Source organism: Bombina bombina, chromosome 5 (assembly GCF_027579735.1).
Source record: "Bombina bombina isolate aBomBom1 chromosome 5, aBomBom1.pri, whole genome shotgun sequence".
In the NCBI taxonomy this organism is placed as follows: domain Eukaryota; kingdom Metazoa; phylum Chordata; class Amphibia; order Anura; family Bombinatoridae; genus Bombina; species Bombina bombina.
This window is the reverse complement of record NC_069503.1, coordinates 787,362,584-787,379,475: the sequence shown is the minus strand read 5'-3', so window position 1 is coordinate 787,379,475 and position 16,892 is coordinate 787,362,584. Positions and strand designations below refer to the sequence as shown.

General features: G+C 39.3%; 1 protein-coding gene across 1 annotated transcript in view; it reads right to left on the bottom strand.

Moving 5' to 3' along the window:
• The window catches only part of LOC128660829 (protein disulfide-isomerase TMX3), a 203,601-nt gene that overhangs the window by 181,265 nt on the left and 5,444 nt on the right, over nt 1–16,892 (bottom strand). The window contains exon 2 of the mRNA XM_053714875.1: nt 10,305–10,403. Within this exon, the coding sequence (XP_053570850.1) occupies nt 10,305–10,403 (99 nt within the window). The remainder of the gene's footprint in view (nt 1–10,304; nt 10,404–16,892) is intronic.

Sequence of the window (16,892 nt, the reverse complement as noted above, 5' to 3'; positions counted from 1 at the left end):
AAACATGAGGTCTTTTAAAAAAGATCTATGGCTTTTCAAACAACAAAAAATGCATAGAGATAAATTAGACTATGAATTGAACAAGGTTTATAGATGGAGTCACAATAGTGACTATAAAACATTTTTCAAAAATAAAACACAACATACTAACACACATAGGAGATCTAGCCTAAAACAAGACAAAAAAGTCACATTCAGTGAGACAGAATATGAATATGACACTTCAGATCAGGAAACACCTTCACATCAAGTTAGTAATTCTTTACCAGTTAAGGAATCTATTTCGGTGTTAGACATCCCTTCCACCTCTAATATCACACAGTCAAAAAACGGGGTGGGCCTTTCCAAACCCAATACAAAATTAAAAACAAAAAGAAAGTACGTAGAGGGCACAGGGGCAGAGGCAGAAGAAGTAGGAAACAGTCGCTATCCCCAAAGAAAGAAGGTGTCTTACAGGACAAATCGTCAATAAATAATGTAGTCAATTTGTCCTCTAGATGCCTCACTGAACAAGAAATCTCTTTATTACAAAGGGGCCTTAACTTTGCACCTAGTTGTAATTTTAACCTTTTCTCCACAGTGTTAGACGTAAACAGATTCGTCAGAAGCCTAACCTTGAAAAAATACTTTGCAAATGATGATGAAAGTGCAAATGAAGAAGCAAATGATCAGGCTGTTTGCGTTCAACAAACTCCTAATTTTAATTTCAATGACTATACCGCAATGGTAGATATGCAAGAACTCATTGAGGAGAATGACTTTACGCAAACAGCCAGATCAGGTCCTTCAGAGAAAGATATTAATCTGAAAAGGTTTAAAGAAAAAAGTGTATTTTACCCCATTCACAGTAGGGGTCAACATTTACAAGTATTTCAACAAACTCTTGAAACACAATTAATTGCATTAAACAACAAGAACAAAAAGAGAAATACATACAAAGATAGCAATTTAACATCTCAAGAGAGAAAAGCTATCCAGACACTCAAAGACGATCAGAGTATAGTTATTAGGGAATCAGATAAAGGTGGTAATACAGTAATTTTAAATAGGAAATATTACCTAATTGAAGCTAACAGACAGCTTACAAATAAAGATGTATACCAACCACTTCCATCTGACCCCACTAAGCTATACAGTAAAATTCTGTCAGAAATAATACACAAAGCTAGACTAGATGGAGTATTTTCTGATAAGGTCATGGAGTATTTACTGCCTAAAAATCCTTGTGTCCCCATATTTCATCAGCTTCCAAAGCTACATAAAGATCCTATACACCCCCCAGGCCGCCCAATAGTGGCAGGCATAGGTTCTTTAAATGAAAGATTATCTGATTTGGTTGACACTTACTTACAACCTATAGTTGTTGATTTATATGGTTACTTGAAAGATACAACATCATTCATTGAAAAAATCAAACATGTTACATGGTGTGACTCTTACAGATTTGTCACTCTAGACGTTACTTCACTGTATACCACTATTCCTCATACTTTAGGTTTGGAAGCACTACATTTTTTTTCTTACTCACCATACCTCGTATGATTTTTTCACTAATCAATTCATTCACACAGCTGTTGAATATCTTCTTACACATAATTTTTTTATGTTTGAGGATCATTACTATCTCCAGAGACGTGGCACCGCTATGGGGGCTAAATTTGCCCCTTCCTATGCTAACCTCTATATGGGGTTCTGGGAACGGTGCCACGTCTTTGGAGATACTAATCCCTTCCGAGATCACATTGTTTTTTTTGGCAGGTACATTGACGATTTGGTGTTGGTGTGGGATGGAGACCAGCAATCAGTTGCCAGGTTTCTTGACTATGTCAACAGCAACAAACTCAACTTATCCTTCACTATGACTGAAAATGCCAACACTATAAACTTTTTGGATGTTACTTTAACATCCAATAATGATACACATTCTATTGATATAGAACTTTTTAGAAAAAGCACAGCAGGTAACACCATTCTACACTCTTCTTCATGTCACCCTAAACACACCATTGAATCTATTCCATATGGACAACTAATTAGGACAAAACGTAATTGCACAACAGAAACAAAATTTCAAATGCATGCCGAACAGACCAATCAACGACTGGAGGCCAGGGGTTACAAAACAGACCTTCTTATTAAAACAAAGAAAAAAGTAGATCTTATCAACAGAGAGGATTTGATATACAAAGACACACCAAAAAAACAAAGACAACATAACAAGCCCACCTTTATCACAAATTACAGTAGAGATTTTAACAAAATTTGTGATATTGTACGTGGTTGCTTACCCATCTTAGAAAGTGACACTAAATTAAAGAAAATTGTTAATGAAGGTTGCTTCTTTTCAGCTCGTAGAGCAAAAACTTTAGGTAACATTCTTGCTCCGTCAATGTTGCCTAGCAACAGTAAGTAAACAGACATGGCTAACTCAAAGACTAGGTTGTAACAAATGTAATGGTAAAATTTGTAAAACTTGCCTACACATAGAACAAGGAATAAAATTTAAATCAAGTACAACAGGCAAAGAATTTGACATACGTTACAGAATCACATGTAATACCACACATGTTATCTATCTCCTGACATGTCAGGGATGCAAAAAGCAATACGTAGGGCGCACGAAATGTGCCCTACGTGATAGAGTTTTGCAACATTTGAGGGATATAGGAAATTCTGACAGTACAACTCCCATAGCAAAGCACTTTAGACAGGAACACAATTCGAATGAATCCCTATTAACAGTACAAGGCAAAGATCACATACCAAGGCATAGGAGAGGGGGAGACAGGGAAAGGCGTTTGGACCAGAGAGAAGTGTTTTGGATCTTCAATTTACAGACAAAACACCCCTCTGGTCTAAATTCAATTATGGATGTAGATTTATTTTACTGACTTTACAAAATTTGTTAGAAAGTATACTTCACACAACATATATAAAATATAATATTCTAAATTTAATTTAAATATTGCTTGAAAACATCCTTTGAATTTAAAAGTTACAGGTATAAGGTAAAATGTACTAGTACTTCTTACTGCTATATGTTTAAGATTCTACAAAGAGTTAACATTGTACAGGTGCCTGCAATCATTTTAAGTACCTTATCTTTAAATAGCACTAGCAGGTGTGAACCCAAATCATGCCAGTGAACAAGGGCTGAAGCTTGGCCCGAAACATGTTTGGCGTTGGGTTCTGAACACCTTGTTGCAGGCCTGCGACTAGCCTACATGGTTTACATGTTTTTACATGCTTCTTTTTAAACATTTTTGAAAATAAAATTTACTCTTGCTTTTAAGAAAAAAAGACTCTTCACAGTATTTCTCTTTTATTTCTGGAGCTGCGGGATGATATAATGTTTTTCTCTTATATATATATATATATATATATATATATATATATATATATATATATATATATATATATATATATATATATATATATATATATATATATACACACATACAGTATATATATATATATTTTCTTCAACGCTGATGCAGATTTGTCTATTGCATACTCTCTCATGCTGAACTGTACATAGTACATTACATGAATGCATCTAGCCGGCTAGCAACGCTCTCTTTTTGCGAGGGGCCCATGTGTTGTGTATGTTTGTCTTGTTTGTCCTTATGTGTATAGTCAATTTTTTGTACATATATGTTGGTTTTTTATATATTTAAGATTACATAAATGTATTCTTTTTGCATATTACCCCATTTGTCTCTGTAATTCATTCTAGATAGTGAGTGTGCTTTACCTCTGGTGTTTTGGACGAACCTTATTTTGGTTCCTCCACTTTTCTTTAAATACTCCCTTTTGCATAAATTGTATCCAGAATGCACCTCATCTATAAGATTCTACTTATAAGACTTTAGATAAAATATTACTTATATTATAGTTGAGCTAGCTTCCTGTTCTTCCTTTTTCAATTTAATAATATCCCTTGTAATTAAGGATTTCTAAAGATATTTCCATTTTATATAAAAAAAAGTAGCATATACAACTCACAAAACATCTGTATTCATTTACAAAACATAATTTATGCTTACCTGATAAATTTATTTCTCTTGTAGTGTGTTCAGTCCACGGGTCATCCATTACTTATGGGATATATTCTCCTTCCCAACAGGAAGTTGCAAGAGGATCACCCAAGCAGAGCTGCTATATAGCTCCTCCCCTCACATGTCATATCCAGTCATTCGACCGAAACAAGACGAGAAAGGAGAAACTATAAGGTGCAATGGTGACTGGAGTTATAATTTTAAAATTTAGAACCTGCCTTAAAAAGACAGGGCGGGCTGTGGACTGAACACACTACAAGAGAAATAAATTTATCAGGTAAGCATAAATTATGTTTTCTCTTGTTAAGTGTGTTCAGTCCACGGGTCATCCATTACTTATGGGATACCCATACCAAAGCTAAGTACACGGATGATGGGAGGGACAAGGCAGGAACATTAAACAGAAGGAACCACTGCCTGTAGAACCTCTCCCCCAAAACCAGCCTCCGAAGAAGCGAAAGTGTCAAATTTGTAAAATTTGGAAAATGTATGAAGTGAAGACCAAGTTGCAGCCTTGCAAATCTGTTCAACAGAGGCCTCATTCTTAAAGGCCCAGGTGGAAGCCACAGCTCTAGTGGAATGAGCTGTAATTCTTTCAGGAGGCTGCTGTCCAGCAGTCTCATAGGCTAAACGTATTATGCTACGAAGCCAAAAAGAGAGAGAGGTAGCCGAAGCCTTTTGACCTCTCCTCTGTCCAGGGTAAACGACAAACAGAGAAGAAGTTTGTCTAAAATCTTTAGTTGCCTGTAAGTAGAACTTCAGAGCACGGACCACGTCTAGATTATGCAAAAGATGTTCCTTCTTTGAAGAAGGATTAGGACATAATGATGGAACAACAATCTCTTGATTGATATTCCTGTTAGAAACAACCTTAGGTAAAAACCCAGGTTTAGTACGCAGTACTACCTTGTCTGAATGAAAGATCAGATAAGGAGAATCACAATGTAAGGCAGATAACTCAGAGACTCTTCGAGCCGAGGAAATAGCCATCAAAAACAAAACTTTCCAAGATAAAAGCTTAATATCAATGGAATGAAGGGGTTCAAACGGAACACCCTGAAGAACTTTAAGAACCAAGTTTAAGCTCCACGGAGGAGCAACAGCTTTAAACACGGGCTTAATTCGAGCCAAAGCCTGACAAAAGGCCTGGACGTCCGGATTCTCTCCCAGACGTTTGTGTAAAAGACAGAGCAGAAATCTGTCCCTTTAGCGAACTAGCGGACAAACCTTTTTCTAAACCCTCTTGTAGAAAAGCCAATATCCTAGGAATCCTAACTTTACTCCATGAGTAACTCTTGGATTCGCACCAATATAAATATTTACGCCATATCTTATGGTAAATTTTTCTGGTCACAGGTTTCCGAGCCTGTATTAATGTATCAATAACCGAATCCGAAAACCCCCGCTTAGATAGAATCAAGCGTTCAATTTCCAGGCAGTCAGCCTCAGAGAAATTAGGTTTGGATGGTTGAAAGGACCCTGAATTAGAAGGTCCTGCCTCAGAGGAAGAGACCATGGTGGACAGGACGACATGTCCACTAGGTCTGCATACCAGGTCCTGCGTGGCCACGCAGGCGCTATCAGAATTACCGATGCCCTCTCCTGTTTGATCCTGGCAATCAGTCGAGGTAGCAACGGAAATGGTGGAAACACATAAGCTATGTTGAAAACCCAAGGGGCTGCTAATGCATCTACCAGCACCGCTCCCGGGTCCCTGGACCTGGATCCGTAACAAGGAAGCTTCGCGTTCTGGCGAGATGCCATGAGATCCAGATCCGGTTTGCCCCAACGACGAATCAGTTGAGCAAATACCTCCGGGTGAAGTTCCCACTCTCCCGGATGAAAAGTCTGGCGACTTAGGAAATCTGCCTCCCAGTTCTATACGCCTGTGATGTAAATCGCTGACAGGTGGCAAGAGTGAGACTCTGCCCAGCGAATTATCTTCGAGACTTCCAACATCGATAGGGAACTCCTGGTTCCCCCTTGATGATTGATGTAAGCCACAGTCGTGATATTGTCCGACTGAAATCTGATGAACCTCAGTCTTGCTAACTGAGGCCAAGCTAGAAGAGCATTGAATATTGCTCTTAATTCTAGAATGTTTATTGGAAGGAGTTTCTCCTCCTGAGTCCACGAACCCTGAGCCTTCAGGGAATTCCAGACTGCTCCCCAACCTAGAAGGCTGGCATCCGTTGTTACAATCGTCCAATCTGGTCTGCGAAAGGTCATTCCTTTGGACAGATGAACTGGTGACAACCACCAGAGAAGAGAATCTCTGGTCTCCTGGTCCAGATTTAGCAAAGGGGACAGATCTGAGTAATCCCCGTTCCATTGACTGAGCATGCATAGTTGCAGCGGTCTGAGATGCAGGCGCGCAAATGGCACTATGTCCATTGCCGCGACCATTAAGCCGATTACCTCCATGCACTGAGCTACTGATGGGCTTGGAATGGAATGAAGGACACGGCAAGCATTGAGAATCTTTGATAACCTGGACTCCGTCAGGTAAATCTTCATCTCTACAGAATCTATAAGAGTCCCTAGAAAAGGAACCCTTGTGAGTGGTAACAGAGAACTCTTTTCCACGTTCACTTTCCACCCATGTGACCTCAGAAATGCAAGAACTATCTCTGTATGAGACTTTGCATTCTGAAAACTTGACGCTTGTATCAGAATGTCGTCTAGGTACGGAGCCACCGCTATGCCTCGTGGTCTTAGTACCGCCAGAAGTGAGCCAAGAACCTTCGTAAAAATTCTCGGGGCCGTGGCTAACCCGAAGGGAAGAGCCACAAACTGGTCATGCCTGTCTAGAAAGGCAAACCTTATGTACCGATAATGATCTTTGTGAATCGGTATGTGAAGGTAAGCATCCTATAAGTCCACTGTGGTCATATATTGACCCTCCTGGATCATGGGTAGGATGGTTCGAATGGTCTCCATCTTGAACGATGGTACCCTTAGGAATTTGTTTAAGATCTTTAAGTCCAAGATTGGCCTGAAGGTTCCCTCTTTTTTGGGAACCACAAATAGATTTGAGTAAAATCCTTGTCCCTGTTCCGATCGCGGAACTGAGTGGATCACTCCCATGATTAAGAGGTCTTGTACACATTGTAGAAATGCCTCTCTCTTTACTAGGTTTGTTGATAACCTCGAAAGATGGAACCTCCCTTGTGGAGGAGAGGTTTTGAAATCCAGAAGGTATCCCCGAGATATAATCTTCAACGTCCAGGGATCCTGCACATCTCTTGCCCAAGCCTGGGCGAAGAGAGAAAGTCTGCCCCCCACTAAATCCGTCTCCGGGTAGGGGGCCCTGTCTTCATGCTGTCTTAGGGGCGGAAGTAGGCTTTCTGGCCTGCTTGCCCTTGTTCCATGACTGGTTGCCTTTCCAACCCTGTCTGTAACGAGCAGTAGTTCCTTCCTGTTTTGGAGCGGAGGAAGTTGATGCTGCTCCTGCCTTGAAGTTACGAAAGGCACGAAAATTAGACTGTTTGGCCTTTGGTTTGGCCCTGTCCTGAGGAAGGGCGTGGCCCTTACCTCCCGTAATGTCAGCAATAATTTCCTTCAAGCCGGGCCCGAATAAGGTCTGCCCTTTGAAAGGAATGTTAAGTAGCTTAGACTTGGAAGTTACATCCGCTGACCAGGATTTAAGCCAGAGCGCTCTGCGCGCCTGTATGGCGAATCCGGAATTTTTAGCCGTAAGTTTGGTTAGATGTACTACGGCATCTGAAACAAACGCATTAGCTTGCTTAAGGGTTCTAACTTTGCGCAAAGCCTCATCCAATGGCTCTGTGCGAATCGCCTCTTCCAGAGACTCAAACCAGAATGCCGCTGCAACCGTGACAGGCGCAATGCATGCAAGAGGCTGCAAAATAAAACCCTGTTGAACAAACATTTTCTTAAGATAACCCTCTAATTTTTTTATCCATTGGATCTGAGAAAGCACAGCTATCCTCCACCGGGATAGTGGTACGCTTGGCTAAAGTAGAAACTGCTCCCTCCACCTTAGGGACCGTCTGCCATAAGTCTCGTGTGGTGGCGTCTATAGGAAACATTTTTCTGAATATCGGGGGAGGGGAAAAAGGCACACCGGGTCTATCCCACTCCTTACTAATAATTTCTGTATGTCTTTTTGGTATAGGAAAGACATCAGTACACACCGGTACCGCATAGTATCTATCCAACCTACATAATTTCTCTGGGATTGCCACCGTGTCGCAATCATTCAGAGCCGCTAATACCTCCCCTAGTAACACACGGAGGTTCTCAAGCTTAAATTTAAAATGTGAAATTTCTGAATCCGGTCTCCCCGGATCAGAACCGTCACCGACAGAATGAAGCTCACCGTCCTCATGTTCTGCAAATTGTGACGCAGTATCAGACATGGCTCTCGTGTCATCAGCGCGCTCTGTCCTTAACCCAGAGCTATCGCGCTTGCCCCTCAATTCGGGCATATTATATAATACTTCTTTCATAACATTAGCCATATCATGTAAAGTGATTTGTAAGGGCCTAGATGTACTAGGCGTCTCAATTCTACGCATCTCCCGAGCGGGAGACGCAGGTACTGACACGTGAGGAGAGTTAGGCGGCATAACTTCCCCCTCGTTGTCTGGTGATAGTTTCTCTATCGGTACAGATTGACTTTTATTCAAAACAATATCAATACAATTGGTACACATCGTTCTTTAGGGCTCCACATTGGCTTTTGAACATGATGAACAAACAGTTTCCTCTGAATCAGACATGTTTAAACAGACTTAGCAATGAAACTAGCAAGCTTGGAAATCACTTTCAATAAGTTTACAAGCAATATAAAAAACGCTGCAGCGCTTTAAAATACAGATATAATTAAACAATTCTTAACAAGAAGTGTAATATTAGCAGAGGATTGCACCCATTAGCAAAAGGATGATTAACCCCTCAATACCCAAAACGGATAAAACGGATATCAATTAAGATTTAACGCTTTTAATCACAGTCAAGCACACTGTCACAGATCTGCTGTGACTGATTACCTCCCTCAAAAATGAATTTTGCAGACCCCTGTGCTCTCGAGACGTCCTGGATCAAGGAGGAAGAAGCAGGAAGACTGTGCTAGAATTATAACTGCGCAACAAGGCGCTAAAACAAGGTCCCTCCCACTCCTATCACAACAGAGGGAGCCCTGATATAACGGTTTCCATGCAGAAAATATATGTCAGCCATGTGGAAAAAAATCATGCCCAAAGAGATTTATCACCAAAGTACCTCACAAAAACGAATAACATGCCAGTAAACATTTTATTAAAAAATAACATTTTCCAATGTCATGCAAAGTTATCACTAAGCCTGCTACCAGTCGCTACCTCTGCAGATAAGGCTTAAGTATTATTTCAGTTTTAACAGTATTTTCTCAGTCAAATTCTAGTCCCTAGAAAATAACTTGACTGCGCATACATTTATCAGCCTGATACCAGTTGCCACTACTGCATTTAAGGCTGTACTTACATCACACGTTAACAGCAGTATTTTCTTAGTCAATTACATTCCCAGAAAATAATGTACTGCACATACCTCATTTGCGGAGGACCCCACATGCTATTCCCAGTTTCTGAAGTTACCCCACTCCTCAGAATGTCGAGAACAGCCAGTGGATCTTAGTTACGCCTGCTAAGATCATAGAAAAAAAACGCAGGCAGTTTCTTCTTCCAAATACTGCCTGAGATAGAAAAACAGCACACTCCGGTGCCATTTAAAATAACAAACTTTTGATTGAAGAATAGTTAAGTAAAAACTCCAGCTCCTCTCGCGATCTCCTTCTTTGTTGAGGGTTGCAAGAGAATGACTGGATATGACATGTGAGGGGAGGAGCTATATAGCAGCCCTGCTTGGGTGATCCTCTTGCAACTTCCTGTTGGGAAGGAGAATATATCCCATAAGTAATGGATGACCCGTGGACTGAACACACTTAACAAGAGAAATGTATTCCTCTGATTTTATCCACCAAAATGTAATTAATGAGAACTATTCGAACAAGAGACCTTAATTATGGATTCTTTCTACTGGCGATTCAATTTACGATGGTCCTTACGATTTAACAATATTACATTTTAACAATTTTAGTTTACTATTTGGACAGGAAATCACCCACTTTAATTTATGCTTCATAGTACAATTTTTCTTTTTATTAAGTTTTAAGTAGAAGACTGAGTCTTTTTATATAAACGTGCAAATATTGATTCTCTTAATAAGCAATACGTTACATACCTGTGTCTCCAAGCTCATACAGTGTAAAGCCATCCACATGGAGATATCCCTCAAATCTCTCTTTATTCACCCAAGAAGATAAATCACCATCTTCATATTCTTAATAAAAACAAAGACAAATAAAAAATACTGGAGAAACTGAACCTGTTAAATATAATTATGCTCTTACATACACAGAAAAATACACATGCATTACTACCTTTCTTTTCTTTTATATAATTCAAAGCTTGTATCCTATAGAAAGCTACCAGAATTACTGTATAAATATTATCTTCCAAACATTCTTCAGTTTAGAGAGCTGGACAAATATCTTGACAGAGAAATGAAGAAAATTTCAGAAGTTGGTCGATATAAAAGATTAAGAACACTCATAAAAAAGAAGTTGTCAAACTTCAATAGTATCTTCATTTATTCTCTCAACATCAAATCAATTAGCAAATGGAATCAGGATCCTAATGTTAGTGGGTAATGTGGCACAGAGAAAATTTCAATACTCTATAAGTTCTAATGTATTTAGTTTATACTGTATGAAATCTGCTTAGATACACTGAGACATCATTCAAATGAAACATTGAGGATATAATACATAGGATACACCTACTGGATCTAATAATTTTGTGGTGTTGCTGGTTCTTGCATTATCCCTAGTAAGTTGCATTTTAACAAATGCTGATTTCCTCTTTCAGTTTCCTTTCTTCTTGATATAACATCTAAATGGGGAATTCAAGCAAACAGCAACTCCTCCCCCAAACAAACGTAAGACTGTGATAACTTCATACCTAGTGACAGAGCAACAGAGCAGGACAACTATATCACTATAGAAAATGAACTCCAGGATTATCTGTATCCTTATTCTCACGGGCTGTCTTGTTTTGTTGTGTTTGGTTTCCCTGTTAATTTGGTAAGTACATAAACTGATTACATTTCATTAAGCTAGTTATTTGGATGCTATGAAAAACGGAAAATGGGAGGACATATAATTTAGCATATTTAAAAGAGACAGTTCACCCAAAAATGTTCTCCCTTTTAAATTATTCCCAATGATTAATTTTACCTGCTGGAGTGTTTTAAATTGTTTACAAGTAGCTCATTTACCTCTATTTTGGCATTTGAAATAGCTGATTTAGTATGTGGTATCCCAACCTATACTGCAAGTTTCTATACTTGAGTATATTCTATTGAATAGCCTAAGTAAACACAGCCAGCAGAAGAGATTACACTCTCAGTGGGGGGCATGATAGTTAAGTAATAAAATTATAATTTTCCATTGTTCTCCATTGAGCTTTAGTTTTCTAGACAACTATAACATAAGGAAGTCTGTGTACATAAAAGTGATAACATAATGAGATCTGATATTACCTGAAGCTCAACCCATTGTAATAGGCTGTGGTTTAAAAGCATAAATCCAGCTACTTCATATACACAAATAAACCGAAAAATGCAATTTCTCATATATTTTATACTCTGCAGCTGGTATAACAAGTCATTGAAAATACATTCATATAAAAACAATTTTACAGTGTACTGTCCCTTTAAAGGATGACATTAACCTGTAAATGCCATTATCTGCAGCAATAACTAAGAGCCCCGATTTATTAGCTGCTTGTGAACTTAGAAAATACACACAAATAATACACATATACATATATATATATATATATATAAATCCCGAAGTATAGAAAGCACTTGATGGACTTTTCAAATAATCAATCAAGTTAAAAACTATGGAATAAAACTTTTTGCTTATTTAAAAAGTCCATCAAGTGCTTTCTATACTTTGGGATTTGAAAGTACTTTGTCAGCACTTTAGCAATTGCTTTGATGAGGAGTGCATACTGTTGGAGACGAGTGTGTGTGTGTGTGTGTGTATATATATATATATATATATATATATATATATATATATATATATATATACATACATATACACACACACATACACATACATACATACAGTCTTATGCAAAGGTTTAGGCACCCCTGACAATTTCCATGGTTTTCATTTATAAATAATTGGGTGTTTGGATCAGCAATTTCATTTTGATCAAATAACTGAAGGACACAGTAATATTTCAGTAGTGAAATGAGTTTTATTGGATTAACAGAAAATGTGCTATATTCATCAAAACAAAAATTAGACAGGTGCATAAATTTGGGGACCCCAACAGAAATATTGCATCAATATTTAGTAGAACCTCCTTTAGCAGAAATAACAGCCTCTAGACGCTTCCTATAGCCTGTAATGAGTGTCTGGATTCTGGATGAAGGTATTTTGGACCTCCTTGCAAAACATCTCCAGTTCAGTTAGGTTTGATGGTTGCCGAGCATGGACAGCCCGCTTCAAATAACCACACAGATTTTCAATGATATTCAGGTCTGGGGACTGGGATGGCCATTCCAGAACATTGTACTTGTTCCTCTGCATAAATGCCAGAGAAGCTTTTGAGCAGTGTTTTGGGTCATTGTCTTGTTGAAATATCCAGCTCCGGCGTAACTTCAACTTTGTGACTGATTCCTCAACATTATTCTTAAGTATCTGCTGATATTGAGTGGAATCCATGAGACCCTCAACTTTAACAAGATTCCCAGTACCGGCACTGGCCACAGAGCCTCAAAGCATGATGGAACATCCACTAAATTTTACTGTGGCTAGCAAGTGTTTGTCTTGGAACGCTGTGTTATTTTGCTGCCATGCATAACGCCCCTTGTTATGACCAAATAACTCAATTTTGTTTTATCAGTCCACAGCACCTTCTTCCAAAATGAAGCTGGTTTGTCCAAATGTGTGTTTGCATACCTGAAGAGACTCTGTTTTTGGCGTGTGTGCAGAAAAGGCTTCTTCCGCATCACTCTCCCATGCGCTGAATTGTTGAATGATGCACAGTGACACCATCTGCAGCAAGATGATGTTGTAGGTTTTTGTAGGTGGTCTGTGTATGACCGTTCTCACCATCCTTTGCCTTTGCCTCTCCGATATTTTACTTCTGGCCTTAACAAGAACTGTGCCTGTAGTCTTCCATTTCCTTACTATGTTCCTCACAGTGGACACTGACAGCTTAAACCTCTGCAATAGCTTTTTGTAGCCTTCCCCTAAACCATAATGTTGAACAATCTTTGTTTTCAGGTCATGTGAGAGTTGTTTTGAGGCCTCCATGTTGCCACTCTTCAGAGAAGAGTCAAAGAGAACAACAACTTGCAATTGGCCACCTTAAATACCTTTTCTCATGATTGGATGCACCTGTCTATAAAGTTCAAGGCTTAATGGGCTCACCAAACCAATTGTGTGTTCCAATTAATCAGTGCTAGGTGGTTACAGGTATTTAAATCAACAAAATGACAAGGGTGCCCAAATTTATGCACCTGTCTAATTTCGTTTTGATGCATATTGCACATTTTCTGTTAATCCAATAAACCTCATTTCACTACTGAAATATTACTGTGTCCTTCAGTTATTTGATAGATCAAATTATTTATAAATGAAAATCATGGAAATTGTCAGGGGTGCCTAAACTTTTGCATATGACACTATATATATATAAAAAAATATATAAATATACACACACATATACACATACTTACACACATACATATATATATATATAAAAAACAAGTAGGAGAAGGCACTCTCCTACTTGTTATATTTAACCGTTGGCACCCTGGCACTTGGTATTAAGGTGAGAGTACACCTTGCTAGTTCCAGGTTGGACCCCCTTTTGCCTTCAGAACTGCCTTAATGCTTCATGGCATAGATTCAACAAGGTGTTGGAAAAATTCCTCAGAGATTTTGGTCCATATTGACATGATAGCATATGTTGCAGATTTGTCGGCTGCACATCCATGATGCAAATCTCCCATTCCACCAGATTCCAAAGCTGCTCTATAGGATTGAGCTCTGGTGAATGTGGAGGCCATTGGAGTACAGTGAACTCATTGTCACGTTCAAGAAACCAGTTTGAAATCATTTGAGCTTTGTGACATGGTGCATTATCCTGCTGGAAGTAGCCATCAGAAGATGGGTACACTGTAGTCATAAAAGGACATGGTCATCAACAATACTCAGGTAGGCCTTGGCATTTAAATTATGCTCAATTGGTACTAAGGGGCCCAAAGTGTCCATTACACCACCACCGCCAGCCTGAATATTGATACAAGGCAGGATGGATCCATGCTTTCATGTTGTTTACTCCAAATTCTGACCCTACCATCTGAATGTCGCAACTGAAATCGAGACTCACCAGACCAGGCAACGTTTTTCCAACCTTCTATTGTCCAATTTTGGTGAGCCTGTGCGAATTCTAGCCTTAGTTTTCTGTTCTTAGCTGACAGAAGTGGCACCCAGTGTGGTCTTCTGTTGCTGTAGCCCATCTGCGTCAAGGTTCGACGTGTTGTGCATTCAGAGATGGTATTCTGCATACCTTGGTTGTAACAAGTGGTTATTTAAATCACTGTTGCCTGTCTATCATCTTGAACCAGTCTGCCCATTCTTCACTGACCTCTGACATCAACAAGGCATTGTCGTCCACACAACTGCCACTGACTGGATAAAATCTTTTTCGGACCATTCTCTGTAAACCCTAGAGATGGTTGTGCATGAAAATCCCAGTAGATCAGCAGTATTTTTAATACTCAGACCAGCTCGTCTGGCACCAACAACCACGCCACGTTCAAAGTCACTTAAATCCTCTTTCTCCCCCATTCTGATGCTCGGTTTGCACTTTGGCAAGTTGTCTTCACCACGTCTAGATGCCTAAATGCATTGAGTTGCTGCCATGTGATTGGCTGATTAGAAATTTGTGTTACCAAGCAATTGAACAGGTGTACCTAATAAAGTGGCCGGTGAGTATATATACATACACACAGACACACATTATATATATATATATATATATATACATACATACATAAATACATACATATACACACACACACACACACACACACACACATACAGGTGAAACTCAAAAAATTTGAATATCGTGCAAAAGTTAATTTATTTCAATAATGCAACTTAAAAGGTGAAACTAATATATGAGATAGACTCATTACATGCAAAGCAAGATAGTTCAAGCCGTGATTTGTCATAATTGTGATGATTATAGCTTACAGCTCATAAAACCCCCAAATCCAAAATCTCAGAAAATTAGAATATTACATGCAATCAATATAACAAGGATTGTACATACCTGTAGAACAATATCGGACCTATGAAAAGTATAAGCATGCATACTGTATGTACTCAGTACTTGGTTTGGGCCCCTTTTGCAGCAATTACTGCCTCAATGCGGCGTGGCATGGAAGCTATCAGCCTGTGGCACTGCTGAGGTGTTATGGAAGACCAAGATGCTTCAATAGCGGTCTTAGCTCTTCTGCATTGCTCGGTCTCATGTCTCTCATCTTTCTCTTGGCAATGCCCCATAGATTCTCTATGGGGTTCAGGTCAGGTGAGTTTGCTGGTCAATCAAGCACAGTATTCCCATGATCATTGAACCATGTTTTGGTGCTTTTGGCAGTGTGGGCAGGTGCCAAGTCCTGCTGGAAAATGAAGTCAGCATCCCCATAGAGCTCGTCTGCGGAAGGAAGCATGAAGTGCTCCAAAATCTCCTGGTAGATGGCTGCGTTGACCCTGGACTTAATGAAGCACAGTGGACCAACACCAGCAGATGACATGGCTCCCCAAATCAACACAGACTGAGGAAACTTCACACTGGACTTCAAGCATCTTGCAGTGTGTGCCTCTCCACTCTTCCTCCATACTCTGGGTCCTTGGTTTCCAAATGAGATGCAAAATTTGCTCTAATCAAAAAAGAGGACTTTGGACCACTGAGCAACAGACCAGGTCTATTTTTCTTTTGTCCAGGTAAGACGCTACTGACGTTGTTTGTTGTTCAGGAGTGGCTTGACAAGAGGAATACGACATTTGAAGCCCATGTCCAGGATCCGTCTGTGTGTGGTGGCTCTTGTGAAAGTCCCCAACACTTTTGAATGGCATTTTCCTGACAATCCTCTCCAGGCTGCGGTCATCCCTGCTGCGTGTGCACCTTTTTCTTCCACACTTTTCCCTTCCACATAACTTTCTATTAATGTGCTTTGATACAGCACTTTGGGAACATCCAACTTCTTTTGCAATTACTTTGAGGCTTTCCCTCCTTATGGAGGGTGTCAATGATGGTTTTCTGCACAACTGTCAGGCCAGCAGTCATTCCCATGATTGTGATTCCTACTGAACCAGACAGAGACCATTTAAAGGCTCAGGAACCCTTTGCAGGTGTTATGGCTTAATTAGCTGATTAGAGTGGGACACTTTGAGCCTAGAATATTGCACCTTTTCACAATATTCTAATTTTCTGAGATTGTGGATTTGGGGTTTTCATGAGCTGTAAGCCATAATCATCACAATAATGACAAATCACGGCTTGAACTATCTTGCTTTGCATGTAATGAGTCTATCTCATATATTAGTTTCACCTTTTATGTTGCATTTGTGAAATAAACTTTTGCACACACACACATATATATATATATATATATATATATATATACACACATATACACATATATATATATATACACATACAGTTTTATGTACAT